The sequence below is a fragment of the Chelonus insularis genome, unplaced genomic scaffold (genome assembly GCF_013357705.1).
Source record: "Chelonus insularis isolate UGA/USDA-ARS -01 unplaced genomic scaffold, ASM1335770v1 contig_568_pilon, whole genome shotgun sequence".
Lineage (NCBI taxonomy): Eukaryota > Metazoa > Arthropoda > Insecta > Hymenoptera > Braconidae > Chelonus > Chelonus insularis.
Genome location: NW_023276647.1, coordinates 702,279 through 716,799, shown reverse-complemented (window position 1 = coordinate 716,799; position 14,521 = coordinate 702,279). Strand labels below are relative to the sequence as shown.

Genomic DNA, 14,521 nt, shown 5'->3' with positions numbered 1-14,521 from the left:
TCAACTTTTATATTGCATACACTAGAAGTTAGCATTTATTTTTTTTATTTCATAAGACATAATTAAAAAGTTAATTTCATGTTTGAAAGAAAACTTGTAAAATAAATTATTAAAATAATTGGCGAAAACTCTTGCGATAGCTTATTATTAAATTGTTTATCACATCCTTTCGACTTAGTCTTATCACCGAGAATCAGCGCAATTTTGTAGGGAAAACTATTCAAGAAAAACTGTAAATATTTTCCTCTAACCAGAATTTGAATTGTTGCAGGAGTAAAGCAGCATTGTGGGTGCGCATTGGATCAATAGAAGACTCCACGACTGGGCCAGGTCGTAGATTATTGCAGAGTGGGGCACTGAACGTGAAAGGAAAAACACGGTGCTATGACTTAGACAGAGAGTGGAATACGATGCGCCGATGACGGCGTGGCAGTGTTACGTTTAGCACTTTGATCGAAAGTCAGACCGTCGTGGACTGCCGCAGATGTACGATTCATTCGTTTCAACACAATCGGCGTGTCCTTCCACGCAGCGTCTTGTGTTTTTGCTTTTGCTTTGGACCATACTCACTGTCTTCAAGGCAATTCCAGACTGTCTGACATCTTTTTTATGACCTAGCGTAGCATAAAGCAGATACTCTGTCTGGCTTATAAGTTTGATAAGTGATTCTGTATCTGAGTTTAGATGTGTGTCATGTTTTTCTATAAAAAGTGATTATTTTTATCATTCGGTAAGAATATTTTTATATTTTTTTTACACTTTTTAATATTAATGATATGATATTAAGTCACCTTCATTTCCAAGTCTGATGAAAAAAAAATAACATGTAACATTTCATATATTTATTATTACTACTTGATTCATTCATATTGTTATTATTTTTATAAACTATTGTTTTGTTTTTTTAATATTTTTTTTATATCTATTTCATTTATTATCAATATCTTCTGGAATTGGAGTAATTACTAAAATTTTTTCGTAAATTTGAATTATTACTGAATTTAATTTTTTGAATAATTATAATTGACATACTGGTACTGTCTTCAAATTAAAAAAAAAATGGATAATTTATTAAAAATAAATGATCATTTATAGTTTGATGAAGCTCACTAATGTAGTTTACCATTCATAAAACTGTCATTAGTTTAAAAGCTGCCTAAATTATGATTGTTTTTGATAAATTTAATGACTCCATTACCATTTTAATTTTTTTCGGGTCATTTAATAAACTTTATTATTTATTGGCCCATTCTATCAGCTTTTAGTTTGATTAACATTCAACTTTATAAGTAAACTAATATAATTTTGATAGAATTCTGGAGTTTAAAATTTTTTTTATAGCAAATAAAATTTTCTATGAGTTTAAGAATAGCTTCTTTTTATGGGACTAATATGTTTTAACGCAAATTTATTTGTTTCAAGGTCAATATACTTTATGTTACGTCAGAATTTTTAAAGTTCATCAAAAAAACAATATTATCAACATGTAGACGTCAATTTATGGCTTTGTACAATATGCTGAGTTTTTCATATCGACATGTATTATCGTTTGTCAAACAACTTTTTGTGAACGCAGAGATAAATTCATTGTATTGTTTCCTTCATAATGTTAATTTTAATTGTTCAAACAACTTTGAAGATAAACGAAATAGTATAATTTTAAATTTTTGTTCCAGAGTCAAAAATTAAGCATACAAAGTGGTTGAAGCATAGTAGTAACTGTTGGAATCAGAGTTTGTGCTACTTAGCAACGGGATAAGTCGTAACAACAGCAACAGCCACGTGAGAAGGACAATATATTAATTGTTCGGGGATATATTATCCTCATGAAAATGACGTATGAAATTGAGTAAAGTTAATAGGATGAATGTGATTTTATCATACATCATCAGATGTAATTCATTATTGCATTGTTAGTTCAAAAGATTATCTTACAATCTATAATTACTTTCAAGGATCATATTAAGAAAGGTCAGTATCCTGGTTAATTACTCAATCATTTGTCGAATTGATGTAAATTGCATTAGAATATTTGATTCACTAAATCAGTTTGATTAAATCTCCACTTTTGAACCAATTAATTAAGAAATTTTATCACTTAAATAATTTTGAATTCATTAGTGACATTGAATATCATGAAACTTTGATATTGATTTTAAATTAAGAATGTTTCTAGTCTGAAGAATTTATTTATTTTAGGATTAGTCGTTCCGGTTGATTAAAGAGACTCAGTGAAGCATCCAAATAAAAGCGGGAATTTGAATTCAGACGTGACGTTTGATCAAGGTGTTGCCGGAAGATCTAGACAAGCATCTTAGTAAGTGGTATCGGTTGGTGATTGTCAAAAATCTCCGACGAGGTGGCAGCTAGTGCATGCGCGACCGCCAGGGTATATGCGAACGTTATTAATAGATTAGACAAAGGTGGGGGCCGCTCGACGGGTGAAAATAGAAAAGAATGTTTTTGGAATCTAATTGGACTTGGTTGGCAGAACGATGGGGCAATATGGCCGACTTGGCCGAGCGGGTGGACGATCTGATATGCAGTTTCGACTCGTCTGGTGACACGACGATGGATACACTGTCGATGCTGATATTTGGTTGGATGCTATTCGGTCTTATTGTTTTGTGCGTCGGAAAATATATTTACAATCGGTTTGTGCTTCACGAAAAAATCGGTTCATCGCCAACATCAGCATCAAGTGTCGGTGGTGCAAGTGTTCATGTCAGTAATACAACATCCAGTGTTAACAAAGAGCATACTAACGTCAGTCATGGTTTGGGTGAAGGACTTTTATCAGCAGGAAATATTGCCAGCAAACTTCTTACACAGGCCAAGCCAATCAAGGTGGCCATGGCAAAGTCTGCTTCTGCCAATTTAGCAACAAGCAGTAGCAGCTCTGGTATCATTGGACCTTCTATAAGTCAACATGGCTCGAGTGGGGCAAGTGGATATGTACCACCAACACCACCAACACGTAAACGTCTTACTAGGAAAACTTCCGGTCCACTTATCAGCCCTGCAAGAAGCTCGCGTGCCCTTCATCTACCGGCAGCAACCGGTGCTGACGCTGAAGCTGTTCGCTGGGTCAACGAGCTCGTCATTTGGCTTTACTCTGATATGGTGATTCTTAATGAGCTTCTAGCAGTTTGGGTTGTTTCCCTCAACGATTTTGTCGCCAGTTCCGTTGATGAAGTAAGAATTGCTCTTCTTTCAATTTATTATGTACAAAATTAAGAAACTAATAGGGTCTTAATTAAATAGACATGTGTAAGAAATAGAAAACTCACGTGCTACGTGTTTTCATTAGTTAAGAGTCTCTGCTCGAGTAGCGACAAGTCAAGCATGAGAAATACGATCCAGATACTTTTGCGTTAATTGTAGGCGTCTGTTTGTCTGAGATTCTATCAATTTACACTTTTCTTTCGACTCGTCTATTTTTAAAGACATTTATACACATGTCAAAGATGACATCAAATCTTAAACCTACACATTTTGCATTATTAAATATCTTTCATGACTGGAATAATAATAATATATTTTTAAATATCACCGATGAAATAATAATTTAAATTGCTAATAATTTCTACAACTCCAAAGACTTGACTAGAGAATTTAAACATTACACGTCATCGAATGAAAGTCCAACCATAAAAACATGCATGTCTGCATACGTAAGAATTCATTAACATTTAATTATTAATAACGATAATAATTCTCTATAATTTACGCTAAATCTTCTAGTCAGCTACTTCTTTTCTATTTTAAAAATCCTTGATAAAATTTTTTTTTCACCATTTTGCTAGAAGCAAATTTTTGTTGATAAAATAAATTTTTTTTTCGTTCTCTCAAAAAACAAAAAGATTGTTTCTTTAGAGTACAAGATTTTGCTTTATATTTTATTCTTTTGTTTACTCAGATAAATGATTTTACGATTACCACCCACAGCAAAGAAACACGAGGATGAAGACTCGAGCATGCGTGTTCAGAGTAACCCACTTTCCAGAACGAAAATTCTCACAACCTCGTGTATAAAAGCATTAAGACGAGAACGAGTTGTTTTCGGGAGTCCGGCCACTCAGTACCTCGACCCAATCGATATTTTTGATGACTGACTCATTCATTTCGTATCCAGGAAATGGTCGGAAATTGATCAAACTATTCACTGAAAAATTAAATTTTAAATTATAATAATTCAAAGAGAATTAACCTGATCTACTTTCTATCTTATATTCTTAGATAAAATTGATTATACACCAATAAAAAATTCCATTGTATGTAAATAGCTGATCGATTTATTGACACAATAATGATACAAAAAAACATGGTGTAAGTATGATACACTTTGTAGTAGCTAAACATTAGTTTTATAGTCAATCGATATTATAGTATTGTTTATAATATTACCAAGCTTTAATAGGTGTATCAAATGAGCTTTTACCTATTAATATATAGATCTTATGTATTAGAAGGAGTGCCTAAGCTATTGTAGTTTATCTTGGGTCGGGTTCATTACGTCATATAGAGTAGGAGCGGTGGAGAAATTACGTCACATATTGTCAACATCCTTTTGCCTCGCATGCGTTTTCTGACGTCATTGACTCTCAAAATAAATTCAACTACACGCGGAGAAACCTTTACACATGAGTCGAAAAACTTTTATTATACTTTTTTCCCTATTCTCTTCTTTTTAATCAACACTCGAGACCTACTTTCCACTCATCAGGCTAAAAATTGCTGCTAACTCTTAAAATACAGTGATCATGACAAAAATATATTCTATACTGTTGATTTATAATTTTTATAACAAAACTATTTGCTTCGTTGGATTTTTAATAAATACATTTTATTTTTTATTGTTATGATGTACAATTTATCATTACAAATACTTTCAATTGTACTTTATGTAGAGAGATATGTATGCACTAAATATGGATAATGTAATGTATGTACTTGGGTTGCACGTTACGAATCGATGAAGATAATGCGTGTTATTTGTCATCATTTTTCTTCAATAAAAGAATAATACACACTCTAGGTACATTTACATGTATATTGTGATATAAAAATATAAAAAGAGCTCAGAAAAGTATAATGAACAAGAGGTGGAATAAATAATAACTTATTATTTAAATTGTTCTAGCATGGAGTTGGAGTTGAATTCGTTCGAGTACTTCCGGAAACTCAACCACCGAATCTTTCAAATATTTTTTGCGAGTGTGATTCTAAAAATGATGTTGTAAGTAATAATAATTATTAATTAACAATGACATAGTTCTATTTTTTTTTTATTAAATTTAATTAGATTAAGAGCATCGTCATTAAAATCAAATAATAAAGATAAATCTTTAGAATTAAATGAATCATTAACATGAATAAAATAAATAAAAAGCTATAATGAGTACTTTATAATTATGTTAAATGAATTAAATGTCTCTATGAGTAATTGTGAAGTATGACAGCATTATAATTAATAGGTTTATATTGAATAAGTTTTATTAAATTTATTTTAAAATTCAGACTGATGCTATAGATGGTGTAATTAATATATAATTATTATTAATTTATATACTCTGTATTAAATATAACTTATATTCATTTTGCAGACAATAACATGTGATTGCGAAGCAACTCCAGCTCTACAATTAAAAGCCTTTCGACAAAAAGGAGATAAGGTGGAGGTCAGTCATTATCGTGTAAATGTAAACCGCTTCCGTGCTCGTCTCAACGTCGTTTGTATTACTGACAAACTTCTGTTGGATTTAAAATGTGATGGATGGCCTGAGGTAATTTTAATCTTTAATTTGATCATTAGTACACGAACGTTACATTCTTTCAAATGAAATAATGTTAATGTGAATGATTTGACAAATAATAAATAATTGATGATAGCATGTGAACTGATTGATCGATTTAAAAGACGTCGATGTAGATATATTACTTGAGATGGTAATAATTAGATCAATTGGCAAGAATTGAAAGAATGAGACTGACATATGTGTAAGGTGATGATTGATTGTTATATTTTTATGATTAAAGGTTAAGGTCTCTTTGGCTCCTGTGGGTGCGATAAAAAAGGATTTGGATGAAAGCCAGCTTCAGGAAGTCGTAAATGAAATTGTCGTTGGTGCACTCAGGGGAACCAACGTCCATTTAAATCTTTCCAAGTATCCAACATGTCCAAGACTTTGGCGAGAACCACCACCACAATCTGGATTTTCTCTACCTCTACATTACGATGGCATGGTGAGGAATCGTCTAAATAAATTTCCGTGACAGCAAAGTTGATTTAATATCATACAAAAAATTCTATGCTACATAAAAAGATGATCATAAGGAAGTGATGGTTCTATTTTCATCCATTGCTGATATAATCATCATGTAATATAAAAAATATGTCTGCTTAGATTGTGAAGGACAATGTATAAAAAAATGTTCTAATGGCTCTTTTTATTGAGTCATGAACTTGTTAATGGAATTAATTCGTTATTGTTGTGACAATAAATATTGTAAATAAGAATAAATGTAATTTAAAACTAGGAATAAAAAAATTAATAAATTATTATGCGGATTGTTTTTAGACTCACTCAACAGGGTCACCTGGTGGACATCAACATTATGTTGCTGGAGATAAACGTTTGCTTGTAAAAGTCGTGAAAGCGAATGATTTAGGTGGCCAGCTGGGCTGTTCAGAACCCTACTGCGTGGTAGAATTAGATGATCCTCCTCAGAAACATCAGACTGCTGTGAAAAAGAATACTGTTAGTCCAGTTTGGGATGAAGCTTTCTTATTGTAAGTCCTAAATTACCTCGCATGCTGTTACGATATTAATATCAGATACCTGTAATATATATCAACTTAATAATCTACTTAATAAATTACAGTGACGTCAGTCAAAATACGTATGAAGTACTTCTGGAAATCTATGATTATGCTAACAAAAACCAAAGGTTTTTGGGTTTAGGAATTGTTGGAATTGAAGAATTACTGACTAATCCAAGCCAAAGACAAATAATCCCATTGCAAGCACGGCCTTATGAAGAAGAGGATGTTACTGGAACTCTAACAGTCGAGGTAAAATTTAATAAAGTTAATCAATAAATAAATGAAGTAACTGAAAATAACATTTCTACAAATGTATAGCTATTTTTGTTTAAGAAATGTGTAATATACTGAACAGTTGGTAACTAGACTACTATTTATTTCAGTTTGTGTTCATTGAAGGAGCAGAAGTCCCTCAAATTGGGTCGAAACCATTCAAAGTGAAGGAAACAATAAAGCCTGCATCACCAACTCGCACATACAACCCGACGAATGTGCTCAGCAATAGTAGCCTTAATTATAACAATGGTAACAGCACTCTTATCTTGTACGACTCTTCTGCTCAGTCGACCGGGGGTAATTACCGATTATAACGTCTGCCGAGGCATCCATCCCTGAGTGAACAACCCCTTTAGTTTCATCTCTGGCACGCCAACTCTGTATTACAAAGCACGGATGATCCATATTAGATCCTTGTTATCATCAAAAAAATTATTCCTATAATATTTTTAGATACTTCAACAGTCAAACTCTTGTTACATTTTTTTTTTAATTGAATAATTGACTACCCTTCAATTTTAAAAATCACTTTGTTCTTTAAACTTTTAATTAGCTGTTGTAAAATTGTTGTATCATTTAGAACGAAGCTTATAACGTGATGAAACGTTGTAAAATTTTCAAGAGAAGGCAATATAAATCTTATGATGCAATTCTAAGTAAAGATACAGTACCAAGATGTATTGTTTTTGAAATGAATAATGGTCAAGGACAAAAACCTGGGTATTAAACTGTCTTTGTAGCTGTCTATGATTACGAAAACTAAATATTTCTGTATTATGATTGACTATATAAACAAAAGGCAAGCTTACTAACTGTTATAGCTGCCAAAATATTGGTATAGATTATTTGGCCGTCTGTGCTCCCACGAAAGAAGGTCAAAGAACCTCCGTGAATTCGCGCAAAAATTCATTTGCTTGTTTTTATCCAAATCCTCACAGTAGTCAGAGAATGTAGTCAAATAGATGAATTGGCATGATGGAATGATGAAATATTGAATATAGTTCTAGAATTTATCAGTACTAGTGTGATGTGATTTCTCAGTAGATCAATCGTGTGATTACCTATTCCACTTATTTATTTATATCTTTTTTAGGTTGTTACAAAATTTTCTAGAATATTTTTTTAAATGAAAATCTACTGTTATTTTTGATACTTACTTCATAATCAAACATCCGGTGATCAAAATGAAACGATTGGATTCCGGATGGTAAAAAATAGTCGGTTATATTACTGAAATTTTGATCTCTTAATTACCAAAAACTTTTGTGACAACCTAGTTATTGTTTATTTATTAATTTATTTATTACAAATGATGTATTACAGTTAACTTGTACCACTTTCTTATTTATATTAGAATTATCCTTTCTTTCAGACTATTTAACGAACGGCACGACCGTCGACTCTCCTTACAGAACTGGTCAAACAAACGGAAACAAAGGCACACTCATTGTGCACAGCCAGCAAAGGGTAAGAGTTATTTTCACGTTTTTGACGTCAAATATATTCGTTAAGACAGAAACATTCAATTTTGTCTTAAACACTTTGCAATATGAACCTTGCATGATAATGTTCCAATTAAAAAGTGTGTTGTTACACAAATTTTTTTTTTTCTATTTTTTTAGCAACCAGAACGTCAAATTGTCAAGGTAAGTGACGTGATGTCCAAATTTTTATTTCCTTATTATTTTTAATAAATTAATAATTAACTTATGCACTCTACTGAGTCACTTGTTTATTTTTCTGGGTTTAAGTTTAGACTAATAATAAGATGAGACTAAGTAGCAGAAAGGAATTTATTTAGAGTGCTATGTAATTTAATGGCAGTAAAATATACTATTTATAACTTAATCGACGTAGTGAAGTTGACATATAGCTAAAAAGTTGGCTAGAACTAACCATATAAGTAAAGACAAACATACTCAATAATTTTCTAACTCTTTCAACCCTACTTCAGCTCGTTATGTTCAATAAACTTAGTGTTGTCGCGTTTTGACGATAACTTTATTATTCTTTATTTACTTTTTTTTCTCAAAATTAAATATACTTAAAATTTATAAGCAATGAAATCTTATTATTTGAAAGTTAAATAAATTTTTCTTTGAATAGTTTAACCATAAAAATTTTATTCAGCAAACAGATATTCCTTATAATAAGGAATAATTTGAAAAAAATTGAAGATTATTTTCCCATTGTAATATACAGTTGACTAAGCTGAATGAGTATATCATTCCATTTAATCCATGTATGCAGGCATGAAATAACTCTTGAGTGTCTACTAATCCAACAGGTTACTCTCTCAGAGGATGGAAGTTGGCAAGAAATTTCTCCAGAGGTAATTAATCAATTAATTATTGAAGCTTATTTTATATCATCAGCCACTGTTCATCACCATAAATGTTATTTGTATTCAACAATCCATCATATATTTAGTGAAATGATATGTGATTTATAACATAATTGTTCACCATAAATTTTTTATATTTTTCTAGCATGCCAATAGAGACACCAGTGCAACTTCAGGCCTAGAAAGTACTCCAAATTCCTCTAATTCTGAAAGCCTTAGAGGTGAGTATTTAATTCTTTATCATTCTAAAGTTTTTACCAAGCATAGATAATAATCGATGAGGATTCTTTGTAGAAAGAGGCAGAACAAGGAGGAAAAGACGAGACTTTTTTGGGACAATAAAAAGAAGATTAAATAGATCAAGGAATAGAAGTCGATCTGCAGGTCCTGATGGAGATACGAATCATGAAGATGCTCACTCGAGGTCTATATCCGCTGATAGAGCTCGTGATGCTGGATCTGGTAAATAACAATTCATCTTGGAAAAATAAATAAACTTCAATCCATAGAGACTAAACTTATTTTTAATTTAAAAATAGTTGTTGTGATTTCGCTTGCTTAACTAACTTTATTTATACTACAGATGTTTTTTTTTTCATTATTAATTGATTAATTATGAAAAGAAAAATAGTATTCAACAGCTGCATGAATGCTGAGTGTTAAGCTAATAAATAAATTTGCACAGCTTTGCTATCTGTGCCAGGAAAAGAAGAACATTCAAGACGATCGAGTCTCAGTGAAGCCTCAGGCATCAGTGGGACTTCTACGAGGACGTATGTCAACGAAGCATCAACTTTAGTCTTAGAAACATTGGAAAATGGAGTAAAAAAGTAAGTTTCTAGTTAGCTGGAAATTATTATATTTATGTATAATAATTCTAATTTATGGAATAAATTGATAATAACTAATAAAATTAGCTAGAACATTGTTGTTCATAAATAATATGATATGAAATAAGCAAGACTTAATATATATAATATAACGGTTATAGAAAAGTTAATCTAACTCCGAGTTATTAAGTTGTGAAGTTCGTTATTGCCAGTATAATTAATTATAAACATGCTTTAATAGTTTCCAAGTCAACTGATTAATTCACTTTGTGTTCTTTAGACACTACCTCGTACCAATATCCTTAGCACAAAAGAGCAAATGGAGGAAAAAAGGCACTAAGTTACATATATTTAATGATCACACTTTTATTGCAAAACATTTAACTGGGTAAGTGTATTTAAAAATCATTCACAGAATAAATTATATTTTTTGAATTAAATAATTGATGTGAAATAATTTTTTTCACAGAGGAACTGTATGTGAAGTATGTAAAAGAACTCTAGCTCGTAGATTAGGAAAGCAGGGTTACGAATGCAGAGACTGCTTGTTAAAGTGCCATAAACATTGTCATGTAAAAGTGGAGTCAATGTGCTCTACGTCAACAATACAAAGCATCGAGTTGTAAGTATTAATAATTATTACAGTTATTTAAGAAAAAAAAATATTCTCAAAAATATTCTTCATAATCCATCTATACTATCAACTCTTCATTATTATCTTCTCATAATTTTTTCTTTACTTTCAATAAAAAAGGTCCCTACTGCCAGTTTTGAGAGAATAAAATAGGTGAGCTGGTATCTAAAGAACTAAGATAGGCTAATGTAAGCAGCGATTAATACCGCATGAAGTCTTGATTGAGTCTGTGATCTAGTAGAAAATTAATTTTATATTAATTTCATGCTACTGATGCTAATGTTTCAAACAAAAAAATACTTTATGATGTTTGATTTAATTTTATTGGCTTTTCTAAAATTCTAATATATTTTAGTGCCAGTTTGATTATTAGAAAAGAAATTATTAAAAAAATTTCTCGTTTTTTTTTGGATGAAAATAGTTGTTGTTTTGTGAAAGTAATTGACTTCTGTTATTATATGATGTTTTTATTTTTACAGATCTTATGTTCAAACTCCAAAACTTGAAAGGAAATACTCAATTCGTCGATGTTAAGCATAAACAAAGGCAATTACTCATTTATATATTTATTTATTTATATTATAACTGATATATTTAATATTGAATATTTAATAAGTAATATTTGACTACATCAATGATGTTAATTGAAAGTTTTTAATATTACCAAGAATTTATATAAGAAAATAATTATAAAATATTAATCGTATATTAATATTCATTGAAGCCCTCCAAGTGATACAGTTTTCATTTAGTAATTCACATTTCTGAAAAAAATATTTGCTTTTGTGTAAATTATTTTTGTTATTGTTTATGTGAAATATTTATTTCTAAAACAAATTATATCCATTTTATATTTGTTGAAAAACAGATTTTTTAAAGAATATTTTCATGATTTATTATACTTATAAGAAGTACTGGAGAAGTATTTTATATTTCATTGTCTCATCATCATCATCATTATTATTACACGTTATTATCATTATTAATCTTATTGTAAATGTGAAGTAGTCGTTACTACCTCTCTCATTTGACGATCATGATATTTATAAAATCATTTTCTTACAATCAAAACTTCCGCGTTGTAATTCGCCAGGTTCACAAAATGTTATTAGATAGAGCAGCTAAACTGTTTTAAAAAGCAAAAATAATGGATACAATATATATTTGTAATTCTTTATGGTCTAATAAAAAATTTTTCGATAAATTATTGATATATAATAGTGACAAAAAATTATACGAAGGATAAAAATGTTATTCTTGCAATCTGTAATAATTCAAACCGATAAAGCACTTAACTTTCGATATTCTTACATGTGATCAGCGTAATTGAGATAATGTAAAATTCTGAATTCATCTGATTAGTAAAAAAAAATAAATTATGAAAAGATTTATTGTCACCTAAACATACATTTAATAAAAATATTGCTAAGGATAATTTTTTGTACGTGGTCATATGTCAAAATAATGCATTTTTTTTAATAAATCTCGTTGGATCAATTAGGTATATTTTTTTTTGCAACATGAAGAACTGAATTTTTAATGAGAACAAAAGTATGATATAATGAATTTTTGATATTTCAAAAAGTAGAGTAACTATAAAATTGAAGAATTTAAAATTTTTTAAATATTCATTTCGTTCTATTGTGATGAATAAAAAGAATAACTGCGTTTTACACGATGAAACTCAAGATAATAATGATAATTTTATGTGGGCTGTGAATGCTTAGCGGAAATGCTGCAAAGTCGCAATACTAAAAAGAAAGATGACGTGCAGGAGCATGAGAAACAGTTATGCCTATAATATAAGGGTATAATTGTCTATAAAAAGTTGAAAAAGAATTTATAAATCTGCTAACGTAAATCTTACAGTTTGATGTTATCGAAATGATTAATACACGTCTGATAATGATTAATTAATGTTGAGACGTATAATTCTACACCTTACTTACCACTATTTACAATTAATTTATATATAATAGCTATGAGCTAAGCAAAATGAAATAAAATCAAACAGTTTATAGACTAATTATCCTTTTTATGAGAATTAAAAATTATAAACGAGTATTTAATTTTTTTTTTCAATGACAGTGCAGTTATTATATAGCTAATATTGATTTTAATTATTTGAATTGTAATTATAATTATCAGAGTGAAGAAATTTAACAAGTTCTGGTTCTAGTGCCTATAGATTGTTGCTACATTAATACACAGTTTGACATATTGAAAACTATTTATATTGAAGTTTTTGTCTGTGTAAATAATATGAATGAAATAGAGAAAAATTTTTTTTTTATAAAATTCATTATAAATAAAAGCTAACTGTTGGTTACGATTGATGACACTTATTGATATGATCACTGATATTTTGTTTGTAAAATTTCTCTAGAGTAACAACAAATTGCACAATTCAAGTAATTATGTGAGTAAATAAATGATTTTATGATGAATTTTTATAAATTAAAATTTTTTCAAATAATTATTGACTAAGCTTGATAACTCCAAAATTCGATAGTATGAATCGTTAAAATATATAATGTAAAATGACCACGACTCAGTCGACTGTATTACGCACAGCTGTATAATTATTATATAATTATATAATAAATATTTGAATGTAAAAGAGAAGAAAATATAAATTAATATATACATGATTATGTATATATAAATACTTATACTATTGCACAATATATTATTCATGATGCTTCATTTTTTTTCCAAGATGTTTTCTTTTAGTAAATGCATGATTACAATATGTTAACAAACCACAAATTTTTTTTTATAATTAATTATGTATGTATACATAATATTCGAAATTATCAATTATTAAAAAAAGTTATCTATGAGAAAATTTTTCATTGTCGATAATTTTTGTATTATATAATAAAGTATTATGAAAACATTAAACATTGCTATTATTCTTTTACACTTAGAGAACTATAAAAAATCATATCTCATGCAGTAAATGATCAGTCAATAAAATTTTTTATTTCTATTTCTCCGGACGTGTTACTCATTGGAAAAAATTAGTCTCTCCATAGCAGGTCTTTTGAATATTCAATAACTACAAAAACATATTTGCTGATGGCCTTGGTCGGCAAATGTATGAACGGTAATAATAAGAAGGGTGTAAAATTGAATACAGCAAGATGTAAGTGGCTAGTAAGCAGTCTTGGAAGACTGTATGGTGAAATGAGAAAGAGAAGATAAACTGGAGAGTAAGAAGCTACTCCTTGTTTCCATGGATATATTCAGACTCCTAATGTTCTATAATGACCCAAGTCTAATAACAAACCGACTGGGCAATCGGATCGGCGAACAAGCGAACGAGCAAGCAACAATGCCCATCAGCAAGCCATTATAGCATTACGGTATGGTGAACCGTCAAATTACTGGATTGATCGATACCGAACCCGTGCTCGCAGTCAATATGAAGCCCAACAGTTTTGCACAGACTCGTTTTCTTCCTCGTAATCGGCTGCAGTAAAAGGGGAGCAAATAAAATGGAGGATCTTGTATACATTTGCTCCACCCGTTTCTTCACCAACGTTATAATTCACGTGTTAAAAAACCTTCATTCAATTTAATCACCTAAATTCTTGCCAAAAAAATAT

General features: G+C 30.0%; 1 protein-coding gene and 1 long non-coding RNA gene across 12 annotated transcripts in view; one reads left to right on the top strand and one right to left on the bottom strand.

Moving 5' to 3' along the window:
- The window catches only part of LOC118070282 (uncharacterized), a 48,479-nt gene that overhangs the window by 15,108 nt on the left and 18,850 nt on the right, over positions 1 to 14,521 (bottom strand). The window contains exons 1-2 of one of the 2 annotated variants that reach the window (XR_004690741.1): positions 8,260 to 8,480; positions 6,588 to 6,744 (exon numbers count right to left, since the gene is read on the bottom strand). This is a non-coding gene — a long non-coding RNA (uncharacterized lncRNA). Of the gene's footprint in view, positions 1 to 6,587; positions 6,745 to 8,259; positions 8,481 to 14,521 lie in introns of those variants that run through there. The other variant, XR_004690740.1, reaches the window with a different exon arrangement.
- LOC118070278 (uncharacterized) lies at positions 381 to 12,130 on the top strand. 10 transcript variants are annotated; one of them, XM_035088803.1, is made up of 19 exons: positions 381 to 730; positions 1,677 to 1,971; positions 2,200 to 2,423; positions 2,492 to 3,195; positions 5,144 to 5,239; positions 5,607 to 5,786; positions 6,040 to 6,246; positions 6,582 to 6,793; positions 6,886 to 7,075; positions 7,210 to 7,399; positions 8,475 to 8,569; positions 8,725 to 8,748; positions 9,390 to 9,434; positions 9,592 to 9,667; positions 9,741 to 9,908; positions 10,132 to 10,276; positions 10,557 to 10,664; positions 10,746 to 10,898; positions 11,390 to 12,130. In XM_035088803.1, exons 4-19 carry the CDS (start codon positions 2,506 to 2,508, stop codon positions 11,442 to 11,444), a joined length of 2,634 nt encoding a protein of 877 aa, XP_034944694.1. In that variant the 5' UTR covers positions 381 to 730; positions 1,677 to 1,971; positions 2,200 to 2,423; positions 2,492 to 2,505; the 3' UTR covers positions 11,445 to 12,130. The 10 variants fall into 10 exon arrangements, with proteins under 10 accessions (XP_034944694.1, XP_034944691.1, XP_034944693.1 ...); XM_035088800.1 differs by adding an exon at positions 11,031 to 11,063 and having other exon boundaries at positions 2,200 to 3,195; XM_035088802.1 differs by having other exon boundaries at positions 2,200 to 3,195; positions 7,210 to 7,351.

What these genes read in the sequence shown, in the direction of transcription:
- LOC118070278 (XM_035088797.1), top strand. Translation starts at nt 2,458, where the DNA reads ATGTTTTTGGAATCTAATTGGACTTGGTTGGCAGAACGATGGGGCAAT. An exon ending in CAGAACGTCAAATTGTCAAG is followed by an intron (nt 8,749 to 9,389) that starts GTAAGTGACGTG and finishes CTAATCCAACAG; the next exon opens with GTTACTCTCTCAGAGGATGG. An exon ending in TAATTCTGAAAGCCTTAGAG is followed by an intron (nt 9,668 to 9,740) that starts GTGAGTATTTAA and finishes GATTCTTTGTAG; the next exon opens with AAAGAGGCAGAACAAGGAGG.